This window comes from Trachypithecus francoisi, unplaced genomic scaffold (genome assembly GCF_009764315.1).
Source record: "Trachypithecus francoisi isolate TF-2019V2 unplaced genomic scaffold, Tfra_2.0 Contig01579, whole genome shotgun sequence".
Classification (NCBI taxonomy): Eukaryota; Metazoa; Chordata; class Mammalia; order Primates; family Cercopithecidae; genus Trachypithecus; species Trachypithecus francoisi.
This window is the reverse complement of record NW_022681442.1, coordinates 31,789,287-31,805,764: the sequence shown is the minus strand read 5'-3', so window position 1 is coordinate 31,805,764 and position 16,478 is coordinate 31,789,287. Positions and strand designations below refer to the sequence as shown.

General features: G+C 43.7%; 1 protein-coding gene across 2 annotated transcripts in view; it reads right to left on the bottom strand.

Moving 5' to 3' along the window:
* DNMBP (dynamin binding protein) overlaps positions 1–16,478 on the bottom strand; it is a 123,351-nt gene that overhangs the window by 17,248 nt on the left and 89,625 nt on the right. For both annotated transcript variants that reach the window (XM_033186068.1, XM_033186078.1), the window contains 7 exons: positions 13,491–13,681; positions 12,536–12,635; positions 5,882–6,029; positions 4,694–4,711; positions 4,050–4,249; positions 2,237–2,367; positions 923–1,027 (listed from right to left, as the gene is read on the bottom strand). In XM_033186068.1, the coding sequence (XP_033041959.1) occupies positions 923–1,027; positions 2,237–2,367; positions 4,050–4,249; positions 4,694–4,711; positions 5,882–6,029; positions 12,536–12,635; positions 13,491–13,681 (893 nt within the window). The remainder of the gene's footprint in view (positions 1–922; positions 1,028–2,236; positions 2,368–4,049; positions 4,250–4,693; positions 4,712–5,881; positions 6,030–12,535; positions 12,636–13,490; positions 13,682–16,478) is intronic.

The following is a 16,478-nucleotide window of genomic DNA, read 5'->3' as shown; positions in this document are numbered from 1 at the left end:
CATGGTGGCTCATGACTGTAATCTCAGCACTTCGGGAGGCCTGTTTAAGACCAGCCTGGGCAACACAGTAAGACCTCATCTCTGCTTAAAAAATTAGCCAGGCGTGGTGGTGTGCACCTGTGGTCCCAGCTACTCAAGAGGCTGAGGTGAGAGGATCACTGGAGCCCAGGAGTTGGAGGCTGCATGAGATATGATGGCACTACTGCACTCCAGTCTGGCTGACAGAGAGAGACTCTGTCTCTAAAAGATCAGAGGGACAGGAGTATTGAGTACACTCACAGCATCCTATATTAAATCAACAGAGAAATTAGAGACAAGAATAGAAGGAATGCTGGTCCTGGTTCTGACCTCAGGGAGGAAGCACTGCTTGAGGCAAGGAAAGACCTAGGCTCACCTGATCTCCTTGGCTTCTCTAGATCTCAAAGCTATTTATGGCTCTAATACCTTTAGAGGCCTTATTATAGCAACTGAATATTAATAAATTGGGAGCTGAAGTGATCGGAAAGCATACCCCACAGGAACATTCTCTTACTCATATTCACTGCTTGTTCTTTCTCTTGTCTGTTTCCTGTTTACAGCTTCCTAGCTTTTATATTCAATATTTGATTTTCAAACTGGTCTTGACAAAGTGAACTGTAATAAGTAAAAAGAAAAATAAGGTGTGTGTGGGACGAAGGGTGATGAAGACCAAAAAGAGGGTGGAAAAAGTTGGGCTGCTTTGAAATGAATACGACAACATTGATCTAAATGCTGTTAACTGTTAAATGACCTATTGGCATCTCAACAAAAACTATGCAGGCGCATAATAGTGATGATTTGAGTCTAGATTACTCAGCATTCATTAAACAATATGATAGATGAACAGGAAAGGGGCCAGAATTACATTGTATGTGAGTCTAACTAGAGTGATGCTGACACTCACCCGGATGTGCTGGAGGTAGAGAGACAGGTCTCGGATAAAAGACTTAATCAATCTTTCTTGCATTCGGAAGTTTTTCTCTGTTTCTTCAAATACTTCATCTTTTATCTGTTCAAAAATAAACAAGTGCTGTTAGCAAATTTGGACGCTCCTTTAATCTTACTGGCAAAAGTAGCTTTCTTTTTTTTTGTGGAGACAGAGTTTTGCTCTTGTCGCCCAGGCTGGAGTGCAATGGCGTGATCTTGGCTCACTGCAACCTCTGCCTCCCGGGTTCAAGCAATTCTCCTGCCTCAGCCTCCCATGTAGCTGAGATTACAGACTTGTGCCACCACACCCAGCTAATTTTTGTATTAATAGAGACGAGGTTTCACCATGTTGGCCAGACTAGTCTCGAACTCCTGGCCTCAGGTGATTGACCGGCCTTGACCTCCCAAAGTGCTGGGAATACAGGGGTGAGCCACCACACCCAGCCAAAAGTAGCTTTCTTAAAAACATCTTTTGTTCAAATTTTAAACCTTTAATGTTTCCTGGAATCATAGTGAATTGATTTACACACCTGCACGTGGTTTCAAAAGACCTCCAAAATACACACAGGTCCTCCTTTAAACCTTCTTTGCAAGCCCTCTGCTCTGGCCAGGCTGCCCTCTTCACCCCAGCACTGCCATGTCTGCTGATCCTAGGCCTGTCCCTCATGAGGTTCCCCTGCCTGGCAGGTTCTCTCCCTCCCTGTGGCATACCTGCCCCCTTCCTATAAGGCTCAGGTCAACATGACTCTTGCTGTCACGGAACTCCTGTTTTTCTAAAATACTACAGCATTTGGAGAACAAAGTACAAAACCTAGCAATGGACTATTTTCTGGCTTATATTTTCCATTAATTGTACCTTGTATATATAGTAGAGCAGAATGATGTCTGGTGACTTCAGGTCAACTTTCAGCATTGCAGATAAACTGTCTGTTTTTCAGCCCACTCAATCTCTTACACTTAACGTTTCCTTCTTTGTAACATCATGTATCCAACTAGGTGATCTCTTAAATTCCTGCTAGCTTAATAAGTCTACAACTATAGTTTTGTCCCACCAAATAAATTATAAGCTCCTTAGAGGTGGTGAAAACTACCATAGTTATTACATGTCGACTGATGTGACCCTCTAATTTGCCTTTGTAACCAGCAGCTGGAGGGCCCTGTCTCCACCAGCTCGCAAAACCAGAGGACGTCCAAGGAAGGGAACCGTACCAACTGACGCCAGGCAGGCTGTCTCATGGAGCCCTGAAAAGCTGTCAGAGATGCGCTAAGCCTTCCAGGATGGGGATCTCACCTGAGGAGCAAAGCCAGTGAGATGCTTCAGGTGACTGCTAACTCGGTTGGATTTCTTGATGATAGAGTGGATGTTCAGTTTGGAAATTTTCTCCATAAGGCTATCTTCATCACCCTTACGGTACTTGAGGACTAGGAGAGTAAGTCAGAAAAGCACTTTCCTCAGCATGACATACTGCAAAATGAGCCATAAAATGAGACAAACACCCAAACGGGAGCTAGTGCTTGTCTTCAATGAGCTTATAACAAAATATTAATCCAAATAATGATTTATGTACAGACATGATATCTGAAGCACAGTAGAGAGACAATGGGCAGCTGGGAGAGGGGTCAGAGACAAGGAGGAAAACAGCAGAGGGTGTTAAGGGAAAGAACTTAAGGAAATCTGAAGTTAATGCCTGCGTCTGTCACTTAAGGTATGGCGTTAAATCAGTCATTTTACCTTGAGTCTCATTTTCCTCTTCAGTAAAATGCAGAAAGCAATACTTGTAAGGCCATCTTAAATGGTGCCATACACAAATGAGATATTGATATCCAATCGTCTCCCACAGTAAAATGCTATACAGCAGTAATTTAATTACCATGTCAAACATTAGGCACAACCTATAGAAAAGTGTAGAGATAAAAGTAGAAGGATGGCAAGGGGAAGACTGGGAGGCAGTAAAAAGGTATACCTGGTTGTAGAAGTTGGAGACTACATCGCATTAGGAGATTTGAACCAAGGGAAAGGGCTGGATGACCAGAGAGCTTTAGAAGCCACAGTTAACATCCCATCCTAATGAGGGTGACACAGTTGAAGTAGAAGGCAGAAAAATGATTTTAGATAGCTTTGAAGTGTGGAGAAGAATGGAAAGACAAAAAGGTTATACTGTATTGTAGATATCTTAAGGATATGAATAATCAATCAGCTCAGCACAGTCACTGTGCTATATATACTCACTGAATGCTCAAGTTAGGGCCTCAAGAGACCTGATGAGTGCATTCAGTGTTATGAAGGAGTGGGTGGGTGGGCAACTGACTGTTTTAGGAAGGGAAGTGAGGGACTCAACCCAGAGAGGTCACTGGACATGGGCAGGGAAGATAGGACAAGAAAGGTGAGCAGATTGGAGACTTCTAAAAGACAAGAAGTCCTAGCTTTAGTAGAGGCAGTAAGACATCCAGTTAAGACACGTAGAAAAAACAAGTCTATGCATGGACTCCAGAGGAGCTCCATAAATGAGTTGAGAAGGAAACTGCTCATGCTTGAATAAAACTTCCCATCACTGTCTTCATATCTCTTGAGAAAGGCTCTTATTGCTATATATTTTATTACAGATGCCTTATTTCCAATATACCATAGTTGTGCTTTTATTACTCTGCCTTTAATAAATATCACATTTTGGGCCGGGTGCAGTGGTTCACGCCTATAATCACAGCACTTTGGGAGGCTAAGAGTTCCACACCAGCTTGGCCAACATAGTGAAACCCTGTCTCTACTAAAAATACTAAAATTAGCTGGTCATGGTGGCACATGCCTGTAGTTCCAGCTACTTGGGAGGTTGAAGCAGGAGAATCGCTTGAACATGGGAGGCGGTGGTTGCAGTGAGCTGAGATAGCGCTACTGCACTCCAGCCTGGGGGACAGAGCGAGACTCTGTCTCAAAAAAAAAATTTTAAAAAATCAGATTTTCCCCAAATTCAACCACCATTTCTTTATCACAGCCCTATTATACCTACCACCTGCCTTGTCCAACTCTAGTGAAGTAATGAATTGTTTTGAGAAGAAAAGCATTCTCAAAGGGCATACCTCCTTTTCAACAATAGTGCTGTTCTTACCCAGGTCCTTTCGCCGTTTATATTCATTGATGTTAACATTGATTTCCTTGACCGCAAGCACTGCATTTGTTAAAGGCACTTTATCTGGGTGGGATTCTGGGGTGGAATTCAGCAACTCCATTAGCAACAGTGGGTAACGCATTACTCTCTGTACTGGTTTGATGAGGAAGGAGCCCAGGTTAATGTAATTTGTGCATCCCCTGTAGGAGAAGGAAAAAAGACTTTAGCAAGCTATCAATAATATAGCGCCCAGCCTGGGCAACAAAGTGAGACCCTGTCTTTAAAAAATTTTTTTTACATAATAATATATGCCAATGGGCAGGATTTGTTCCTAAATATTGCTCTCTGTTCTTTTACCCTACTTTCCAATTTCAGTCATTCAACATGTATTCATCTAATAAAAACCAGGTACTATTCTAGGTGCTGGGGATTTAATAGTGACCCCAAAAGTCTCTGCCCTGGTAGAAGATAGGCAAAAACAAATAAGTGAAGTGTTCACTTGGGGATAAATGCTACGAGAAAAAACCCAGCAAGGTGAGTCTACTTCTAGGTTTATCTACAAAGGAAGAAAATACAGTTGTTTAAGAGATAGGAAAAATCGACAAAAGAAATGAGTGCATACATCAAGCAGCAATGGAACTTACCATTCGTTGTATAGGCTCCTACAAGGCAGTGGGCATGAAAAGAAAAGAGACAGCTTATTAGAGAGAGTGGGCATGAAAAGAAAAGAGACAGCTTATTAGAGAGAGAATCCTGAGTTTCACATTCTTCTCGGAACATAAATCATGTATGACAAAAAATTATGAATGTCTATGGTAACATATTTAGTCTACCAAAAAATGTTAGCCCTGGCCAGGTGTGATGGCTCACGCCTGTGGTCAGGAATTCAAGACCTGCCTGGTCAAGATGGTGAAACCCCATCTCTACTAAAAATACAAACATTAGCCGGGCATGGTGGCACGTGCCTGTAATCCCAGCTACTGGGGGGCTGAGGCAGAAGGATCGCTTGAACCCAGAAGGTGGAGGTTGCAGTGAGCCGAGACAGCACCACTGTATTCCAGCCTGGGCAACAGAGTGAGACTTCGTCTCTCAAAAAAAAAAAAAAAAAAATTTTTAGCCCCTAACTTCCCTTTGATCTACTTACCCATACATTATACCTTTATACCTTGCTTCCCTAAGACCAGGACAATCTCACCTAATGTCAAGAATACCTTGGCTGGGCATGGTGGCTCACACCTATAATCCCAGCACTTTGGGAGGCCAAGGCGAGCGGATCACTTGAGGTCAGGAGTTCGAGACCAGGCTGGTTAACATGGTGAAACCCCATTTCCACTAAAAATACAAAAATTAGCCAGGTATGGTGGCATGCGCCTATAATTCCAGCTACTTAGAAGCCTGAGGCAGGAGAATTGCTTGAACCCAGAAGGCAGACGTTGCAGTGAGCCAAGATTGTGCCACTGCATGCTGACCTGGGTGATGAGCTGAGATTACGCCACTGCACTCTTGCCTGGGTGACAGAGTGAGACTCTGTCTCAAAAAAAAAAAAAAACCCCTGTATTTAGTCTTCTCACCTATGCTCCTGTTTATCTGGACCAAACCATCCTGTCCTGGCTGCTTTTTAACCTCATAATGTTAACCTAATACTCCATACAGATAAAACTTATTCACATGGACAAAAATATAATCAGGAAACCATTTAAATGATATATATCATAGATATCTTATGTTTAAAATAAGATAGATGTCATAATCAAGTCCAGGCACATACACAGGTATAACTTAGAGAACTAACGAACTGTGTGTGATGGAAGTTAAGTGGTCAAAACTCCTACTTCAGATCTGATAAGGAGTCCTGAAGATGCTTCTGGATCTTCTCATCCTTCTCGTAGATTTCAAGCAGCGCAATGGCCTCATCATGATTCTGGCAGTAAATCTTGTATGTTCCCTCAAGCTCATTCCGGTGACCAAGAAACACAGGTCCTTTGGAATATACACAAACATACAGTGTTTTTAGTAACTTTCTTCTCAGTATACTAAATGTAAGGTACACAGCCAAACTTCAGTACCATCTACATCCTACCTATTACAAGAAATGATAGTAAGACTCCATCAAATAGTAAGAAATTTCCATCTAACAGCTTAAAGTTGTAATCATTTAAAGCAAAATTTAGAAAGCCATGTCATCCATGTATGTATGTATTCATTTTATTTTATGTTTTTGAGACAGAGTCTCACTCTATTACTCAGGCTGGAGTGCAGTGGCACAATCTCCACTCACTACAGACTCGACCTCCCAGACTCGGGTCCCTAGTAGCTGGGACCACGTGTGCATGCCACCATGCCCAGCCAATTTTTCGTAGTTTTGGTAGAGAGGGGATTTCGCCATGTTGCCCAGGCTCATGTATTTGTTTTAGCACACACACACACACACGCCTCTGAAACAGAGCCTCCAGTCCCTTTGCAGTCGGGCCAAGACAGGCATCTGAGAGCGTTCTCCATGCAGGGATGTAATGTGTAATGAGAACCCCGTAAGGACCCCTTTACTTTCTTTTTTTATTTTTTTTTTCCTGAGATGGAGTCTTGCTCTTGTCGCCCAGGCTGGACTGCAATGGTATGTCTCGGCTCACTGCAACATCTGCCTCCCCGGTTCAAGTGAGTCTCCTGCCTCAACCTCCCGAGTAGCTGGGATTACAGGCACACACCACCATGCCCAGCTAATTTTTGTATTTTTAGTAGAGACGGGGTTCTTCTACAGCAGCAGTTTCTAACATTTTTGTGCATAAATAAGACTATGGACAAAGTTTATTACATTAAAATACCTATAATGATAAATTCCCAACTTATGATATAACCTATATACTTCTTTATTTATTTATTTATTTATTTTAGGCAGGGTCTCACTCTGTTGCCCAGGCTATAGTGTAGTGGTACAATCTTGGCTCACTGCAACCTCTACCTCCCAGGCTCAAGTGATCCTCCCGCGTCTGCCTCCTGAGCAGCTGGGACTACAGATGTACGCTGCCATATCTGGTTAATTTTTGTAATTTTAGTAGAGACAGGGTTTTGCCATGTTGGCCAGGCTGGTCTCAAACTCCTGGGCTCAAGCAATCCACCTGCCTGGGCCTCCCAAAGTGCTGGGATTACAGGCGTGAGCCTCAGCCATATACTTCTTTATAAGGCATTAAATAACCAAATGTAGCACTGAGTCTAACAATCCCCAGACTGTCACAGCCTGAGGAGTGACACACATTGGTAACATTGGCTGCCTCTGGTTGAGGGTTACTGAAATTTCAAGATATTTGCAACAACCTAATGTGATAGGAACATGTGACTTCTGTTGGTGACAAAGTCACAGCTACTACTATGTGGTTTATTCCCAGCTACTTGGGAGACTGAGGCAGGAGAATCGTTTGAACCCAGGAGGTACAGGTTGTAATGAGCAGAGGTCGTGCCACTGCACTCCAGCCTGGCAACAGAGAGAGATTCTGTCTTAAAAAAAAAAAAAAATTGTTTTGAGACAAGGTCTCATTCTGTATCCTAGAGTGCAGTGTCGCGACCATTGCCCACTGCAGCCTCCAACACCTGGGCTCAAGGATTCCTCCTGCCTCAGCTTCTCAAGTACCTGGGACCACAGGTGTGTGCTACTACACCTAGGTAATTTTATTGCTGTTTTGTAGGAACGAGGTCTCACTATGTTGCCCAGGCTGGGCTTGAACTCCTGGCCTCAAGCAATCCTCCCGCCTTGGCTTCCCAAACTACTGAAATTATAGGCACAAGCCACTGCACCTGGCCAGAAGCTTCCCTTCTGTCTACTCCTGCAACCTACCAGTCACAGCAGTGGGGGCGGGGCTGGCTCCCTTTTCATCTTCAGGGCCACTTTTTTTTTTTTCTTTTTCTCTTAAGAGATGGGGTTTTGCTCTGTCACCCAGGCTGAACACCGCTCACTGCAGCCTCGACCTCCTGGGCTCAAGCAATTCTCTGCCCTCAGCCCCCCAAATAGCTGGAACTACAGGTATGCCCCACCATACCCGGCTAATTTTTTATTTTTTTGTAGGGATGGTGTTTTGCCTTGTTGGTCAGGCTGGTCTCGAACTCCTGAGCTCAGCAATCCGCCCACCTTGGCCTCCCAAAGTGTTACTGTGCCCAGCCTTCACAGCAACTTTGGAATCCCTAAGCCACCCATGTCTTCATCTGGTTTCACCACTCTACATTAGTCTGCCTTCTTCTTTTCGCAGCCCTTTCCCTAGCTGCATTCTCAGAATCTTCACCATATCCAGACTGATGATTTACACTCAATTTGCTGTTCAACTTCCCTGATAGTGACTATTCTACATCAATTACAAACTAGCAAAGCTACATCTTAATCTCTTTCAAACTGTGGGTCACGAAATATACTTAACAGGTCACAGTCAGCACTGTTTTGATGAGATAGAATGGACTTTTTTTTTTTTTCTTGTAGAGACGGGGTTTTCCCATGTTGTCCAGGCTGGTCCAGAACTCCTGGGCTCACATGATCTGACCGCCTTGCCTCAGCCTCCCAAAGTGTTGGGATTACTGGTGTGAGCCAACATGCCCAGCTGATCAAATAGAAAAGAAAATATCAGAAAACATCAGACATAAAAATTAGCTGGGTGTGGTGGCACACACCTGTAGTCCCAGCTACTAGGCAGGATGAGGTGGGAGGATCGCTTGAGCCCAGGAGGTCGAGGCTGCAGTAAGCTGTGAACACACTGCTACAGCCCAGCCTGGGCAACAGTGTGAGACTGTCTCGAAAAAAAAAGAAAAGGAAAACATTGGACATGGTAAAACTAAGCACAGACATACACAGAAACACACATCCTGGGTCATTATGAACAACATAGCTCTCTATGGGATGTGTTTAAAATCACGTAAAGCCAGTCTTTTCCACCTATGACCACATACCCAGAGTCTCCCGGTGCTGCTTGATCATTCTCTCTCTCAGTCACCTGCCCTTTGCCCGTCTTGCCCTTCACGGACTTCTCAGAGCCTTCCCTCATCGGGTGTTTCAGACTTTGTCCTTTGTGAATCCCCCACTGAACGCACCACCTGGCCTTCTGCTAGAGCCACCGGCATGGTGCTGTCAGTCTTGGCTCCCTCAGGCCCCACCACCCACCATTCCTCCTCTAAAAATTAGTCCTCGCGCCTGGGTCTCAGCCTTTCAGTGTCGAGCCCTCTCCACCACCTCTCTGTGTCTTCAACACACTGAAGCCTGCTACCCAACTCCTTGTTTGACTTTGGACAAGAAGCGAAGGGAAGAAGAAAAAATAAATGCAGGTGCTATCTTATGGAGGTGCGGTTGTGGACATTTGCTTTCATTTCCCAGTTTACTGTCATAATGTAAGGTATAGTACACTATAAGAGACACAGATGCTAAGACTCTCATTTCCGATTTGAATCAGACCTAAGGGGAGAAGGTGCCTTGCAGAAGCTGGTTTAACTCCAACCACCTGAGAGCCCCAGGCACGACAACAGGTAATAAACTGGAAGAAAAATGAGTAACCACTTAATTTATAATTAAGCCCTTTTAGATAGCAGCTAGCTTTACCTCATTTCTTTCTTAATACAAATAAATGACCCAGAGATACTTACTTCAAGTGCCTTAAAAAATCGTATACATTGGCGTTTATGCTTCACCATCACACTAAAACTGGGTCACTCTGACTTCCTTCTGCCCAACTCAATGTGTGTGTCTCCTTCCTCAACTTCCCGGACCTCTCTGGTTAGACTAAGGGCAAGAACCTCAGGATCCAGTTTTTCTAACTGTTCCAGAAAATGCAAAAGACACAGTTGTATTTTGTGTAGAGGCTAATGGCATTTGCATCGACAGGCTTGAGTTTGAATGCCAGTCCCTTCAATTACTAGCCATGTGACCTGGGCAAATTACCTTCCCTCTAAGTGTCAGTCTCTTCACTGTAAAATAGGATAAAGAATATCTAAACCAGCTGCAGAGTAGGTCACACCTGTAACCTAGCAGTGTGGGAGGACCGTTTGAGCTCAGGAGTTCAAGATCAGCCTGGGCAACAGAGCAAGACCTCATCTCCACTAAAAATGAAAAAGCTAGTTGGGAGGCTGAGGTGGGAGAATCACTTGAGCCTGGGAGGTCGAGGCTGCGGTGAGCCATGATCACGCCACTGCATTCTAGCCTAGCCAGCAGAGCAAGACCTTGTCTCAAAAAGGTGTGTGGTGGCTCGTGCCTATAATCACAGCATTTTGGGAGTCTGAGGAGGAAAGATCACTTGAGGCCAGGCAACCAAGACTAGCCTATGCAACATAGTGAGACTCCATCTCTAAAAAAATTTAAAAATTAGCTGGGCCTGATGGTGCATGCCTATAGTTCCAGCTGCTCAGGGAGCTGAGGTGAGAAGATTGCTTGACCTGGGTAATCGAGGCTACAGGTGAGCTATCATCGTGCCACTGCAGTCCAGTCTGGATAACAAGGTGAGACCCTGTCTAAGAAAAGAAGAAACAATAGTGCCTAAACCTCAGAGGGCTGTCTATTGTAGAGAACAATTGAGATCCAGCTGGACCTATCTTGAGAGGGTATGCGATGAGAGAAACATTCAGGAAACATTAACCATGCTAAAACATCCCAGAGCTTTTCCTCCTCCCTTCAGGGGACAGAACCCTGATTTTGTTCCCGTGTCCGTTTTTCTCCCAGATGAGTCAGGTAAATTCCATCTAGTGTAATCCAGCGTCATGACCCGTTCCCCTTTCTAGCCATCAGCTTAGCTGCATGCATGTCACCCACTTCTGGCCAACGAGAAATAAGATAACTGATCGGGGAGCTCTGGAAAAGGTTTGCAAAGTCTTAAAATGACACAGGGGTCACTCTTTCTGCTGGATGTTGTTGTGTATAGTGTCATGGCTGGAACGGGGGTAGCCTCTTGTAATTAGGATTCCAATAAAGCAGCAAAATAATAGGATGTCCCCTCCCACACTGTGCCAGGGCTGGTCTGTATGACCCACAGAACATGACAGAAGTGATGCTGTGTCATTTCCAAGATCAGGTTATAGAAGACTCTGTGCTCCTGTCTCAGGCATGCTTGCTCTTGCGTGCTCTCATTCTGTCTCTCGCTCGCTCTCACAGGTCACTCTAGGTGACTCATGACTCATGCCACGTTGTGAGGAAAGCCCAGGCAGAGGCTCATGTGGCAAGAAACTGAGGCCTGAAGAGCTGAGTGAGCTTTCTTGGAAGCAGATCCCTGAGCCCCAGATGACGGCAGCCCAGGCCAACAACTGACTCCAACCTCATGAGATCCCGGGCCAGAACCACCCAGCAGAGACCCCTCCAGATTCCTGACCTACAGAAGCAGCGAGGTAATACATGTTTAATGTTTTCAGCTGCTAAGTTTCGGTGCAATTGTTATACAGCAATGGATAACCAATAAGTTCCCCTGTTTATAAGAACTAGATTAATGTTTTAGAAACATTTTGACAATGTCCCACACAAATATATTTTAAATTATGACTCAGCACACATATATGTGAAATGAAAATAAAAGTTTCAACCAGCTGTGGTGGCTCACACTTGTAATCCCAGCACTGTGGGAGGCCGAGATGGGGGGATCACTTGAGCCCAGGAGTTTGAGACCAGCCTGGGCAACATGGCAAAACCCTGTCTCTACAAAAAAAAAAAATTACAAAAATTAGCTGGGCGTGATGGCACATGCCTGTATTCCCAGCTACGTGGGAGACCAAGGTGGGGAGGATGGCTTGAGGCTGGGAGGTTGAGGCTGCAGTGAGCAGAATTCACACTACTGCACTCCAGCCTGGGCGACAGAGTAAAAATCCTGTGTCAAAAACAGAGATAAGTTTCAAAAATTGGTAGTTAAACTTACTTACAGTGCATTCTGATATTTTCTTTTTTTTTTTTCTTGAGACGGAGTCTTGCTCCGTCCCCCAGGCGGTAGTGTAGTGGCTCACGACATGATTTCAGCTCTTTGCAGCCTCAACCTCCTGGACTCAAGCAATCCTCCCACCTTGGTCTCCCAAGTAGCTGGGATTACAGAAGCCCATGACCACGCCCAGCTGTATTTTTAGTAGAGACAGGGTTTCACCATGTTAGCCAGGCTGATCTCAAACTCCTGACCTCAGGTGATCCTCTTGCCACGGCCTCCAAAGTGCTGGGATTACAGGTGTGAGCCACTGTGCCTGGCCGCATTCTGATATTTTCTATTTTATTTTCTTGAAAAATAAATTGATCTCATGACCCAGTAATGGGCTGCAACCATGAGTGTGGAATAAACGTCGTACTGTATGACATCCAAAACTTCTTCTATTGCTAACATCATGTATTACCCCAAACTAGGATGAGACAGAAAGCAAGCAGAGGACAAGTAACCTCTGAACTAAGTACCTAAACCTGTATGTTCCCAGCGGCATAGTTACTCAGTATCAAGAAGGCCCCTTCCTCCTGTGCATGTTTTTTTAAAAAGCTGCTTCTGAAACAACACAGGAGCTCGTACCTACAGCATCGCTGATTTCCAGAGCAGCCAATAATTGCTTCGAGACCTTAATCACCATCTGCATATTTCCAAAAAGTCCCTCAAAATCAATGTTTGGTACCTGAGAAAAGGAAACAAAACATAAAGATGCACGGAAATGAGATTAATGGTATTTCAATCATCTTAGGAACAGCTTTTCAAGAATTGTAGAAAAATTGCTGAAGGTCACTTTCTTCACTCACGTTCATGAAATTTCCAGACTAGAAATATCCATCATTATCTTTAGTGTCATCCTTTGTCCTTGATCCAACTATTCTCTGCCACCCCCATGAGCACTTTAGTATGATAATGGAACCAATTTGGTCTACAAATGCACTGGGATATAAATTCCCACCCACGCCCAACATCCCGTGGCACTGCCTAGCTGCTACAGAAGGACTTGGAAGTGAATGCTCCAAGGGTGTAAACCCAAGCCCAGCCCAGCTGGTCAAGTTACAAGCAATAAGGACTATCAACCCCGGGACACTGTTACCCTTTTCTTACTACCTCCAGCATCCAGAAAAGTCCCTAGCCTACTCACATGTTAGTAAGGGTTTCCTGGATAAACTCTACATAAACAGGTACTAGAGTCACGTAACCGCTCACCCCTAGGCTTTGTTATATCATCACTCAGCCTTCCAGCAGGGCCACCATTCAGACTCCCTGGAACTGTTTTCAGGAGCCACAGAAACAGGAGGAGTCCTGGGAGTGACTGCAGTGGCTGGTAGGTTAACAGTAGACTTGACAAGTGAAAGATGCTGAAGGCTTAAGTTGATGACACACGTATGTTGAGGCCCCTGATTAAGAACAGTAGCATTCACAGTCACAGTTTCTACTTCAAATCAAATAAATCTGTGGTGAAACCTCCTATATCCTAACGCTTCTGGCATGTAGGACCATACTCAAGGTCAAGCTAACTCTGTCTCCCAGTTCCCACCTGTGCCTGTTGCAGGGGTACCATGATCCTCTCAATGCACATTTCCAGATCCCGAATGTAGTCTCTTTCTGTCTGAAGAAGTTCTTCTATGACCTTGGCTCTCTTCTCCAGCATCCTCTGCTCTGGATTTTCGGTAGACACAGACCCAGAAGGGGCCACCAGTGAAGACTGGGAGGAGAGAAGCGTCATTTCTAGAAGGGAAAAGAGAACTGGTTAGCAGCTCTGGGTGTAAAAGCAGGACCCTTCCGCAGTTTGAGGCAAAGAGAACATATTCCTTGAGAACCAAAGGTCTCACTATTGTCAACCCTCAGGAAATCAGATCGCACATGTCAGTTGTAAATAGGGACAGCTGAAGTGCTTAGAAAGCCATCACTGCAGAGAGAACTCCAACCTGTGCAATACCATTTTGAGCATGTGTCCTAAAAAGAAGTAGCCAGCCCACTGAGTGAACAAAGCATGTCTACAAGCTCCTTGCAAAAGAGGTTTAGAGGGGTCTGACATTATAAAGACTTGCTTTCACTTAATCAGATATAAAACATGGTCCATGATCAAAGCACCAGAAATAACAAGTTGGAAGTTCAAAATACAGATGTAGCACATTAAACAGAATATTATGGGGAGCACAAAACAATGCCAACTAAGGGTAAAATAAAAAATAACAAATTAAATTATCCATCTGAGAACTGGATAATTATAGGACCTATCATTTTCCAGTCACTGTAACAGTAGGTTACATTAGCATATAATGAAACAGGTTAAAAAAAAAAAAAAAAAGGTTTAGATTTTCCCTATGAAAACCTTAACCAAAACTCACAAGCAGGTTTTGTTACCTCAAATGTCCTAGTAGATACAAACTTACTATAAACATGGAGCTTATCAATGGTATTTTCACGTATAAGAATCTCTAAAATCTAAACTGCATTATTCTAAAAATAAAAACAAATATGTATCCTGTCATTAGCTTTTACAAGTATCTATTACTTAGATACATAGGATGAGGGTTATTTATAAACATGGAACAGCATCTGTTCATCTGAAATGAGCATTAAACACGGTAATAAGCAACGGAAAAGAACAACAGTGAAACAATCGGTCTCTACTTAGTCTCTATCAAATTCCTCACGATCCAATTAAACAACTACAAATTTGGTATGTAAATATACTAGTAAGTCTGAGTATAATTACAGGAATATTTTAACCCAGATTTAAGAAGCAAAAACACAAGTGTTCAAACTACTTATGGAAAGTCGGCTTCACAGCAGATTTTATTCTCCAAAAAATTTTCCACACTGCCTTCTCTCAAAAGTCAGGAATTCTGGGACAGGTGCAGTGGCTCATGCCCATGATCCCAGCACTGTGGGAGGCCAAGGCTGGCGGATCACTTGAGGTCAAGAGTTCGAGATCAGCTTGGCCAACACGGCAAGCTCCGGTCTCTACTAAAAATACAAAAATGCTAAGCATAGTGGCACACACCTGTGATCCTAGCTACTCAGGAGGCTGAGGCATGAGAATCACTTGAACCCAGGAGGCAGAGGTTGCAGTGACACGAGATAGTGCCATTGCACTCCAGACTGGGTGACAGAGAGAGACCCTGTCTCAAAAAAAACAAACAAAAACTTGAGTAATTGCAGTGTTTTAGAATACAACCCAAATTCTGGTTTCTAGATGCCATTTTCCACTAAAAGGAGGCAGGGTTCTTTGGAGAAATGGCTAATTCCAGGGCTGGGGCAGAGAAGGTATAGCTGAACCTGCAATGTGGAAGAAAGTGAAGAAGTACTCAACAACATTGTGGGGACAGGTCAAAGGGCACAGAAGCCAGCTTGAAGGGGCTCCCACTGGCCAATCTGGCACAATTTGAGTATAAATGAAAAAGCACAACAATGGATTATTTCACTGAATAAAATAATCTGTAAGTTCATATTGATAACAGATAATAAATAAAGGGGGGAGAAGAGAAAGCCCTTTCTTATGGTAGAATGTCAGCTGATAAATAAGAAGAAATAATGGAGTCAGAAAATCACCATTTTAGGCCAAGTATGGTGGCTCATGCCTATAATCCCAGCACTTTGGGAGGCCGAGGCTGGTGGATCACTTGAGCTTGGAGTTCAAGACCAGCCTGGCAACACGGTGAAACCTCATCTCCACAAAAAATACAAATATTAGCAGGGCATGGACTGGCACATACCTACAGTCCCAGCTACTCAGGAGACTGAGGTGGGAGGATGGCTTGAGCCTGGGTGGCAGAGGTTGCAGTAAGCTGAGATTGTGCCACTGCACTCCAGTCCAGGTTAAAAAAAAAAAAAAAAGTCCGGCCAGGTGCTATGGCTCATGCTTGTAATCCCAGCACTTTGGGAGGCTGAGGCGGATGGATCACCTGAGGTCAGAAGTTCAAGACCAGCCTGACCAACATGGTGAAACCCCATCTCTACTAAAAATACAAAAATTTGTGTTTTGCCTGTATTTCCAGCTACTCAGGAGGGTGAGGCAGAGGTTGCAGTGAGCCAAGATTGCGCCATTGCACTCCAGCCTGGGAGACAGAGCAAGACTCTGTCTCAAAAAAAATCCATGTTCATACAAAATACACACTGAAACTTATTAAGGGGCACGATATATGCAATGTACTCTTAGTTCATTAAAAAAAAAAAACTGCATGTGGAGAGTGAGGATTGAGAGAATGAGATAAAAACAGCAAAATGTTAAATATTGGTGAATTTGTATAAAATGTATACAGGAGTTTCATTGTACTATTGCAATTTTCCGTATATTTGATATTATTCAAAATAAAATTTTAAAAACACAGAAAAAGCTCTTTATTGAACTTTTTGGTAGCACGAATGGCAAAACTTGAAGCATAACCCTCATTTCATCAGTGTTCAATTATGATCCTAAATTCATTGTTACATGTAAAATTTATTTTTAATAGCCTTGTTTTAAATTTTCTTTGTCATCTCAAAGCAACAGACTCTCAATCCCAAATTTGGTCTCATT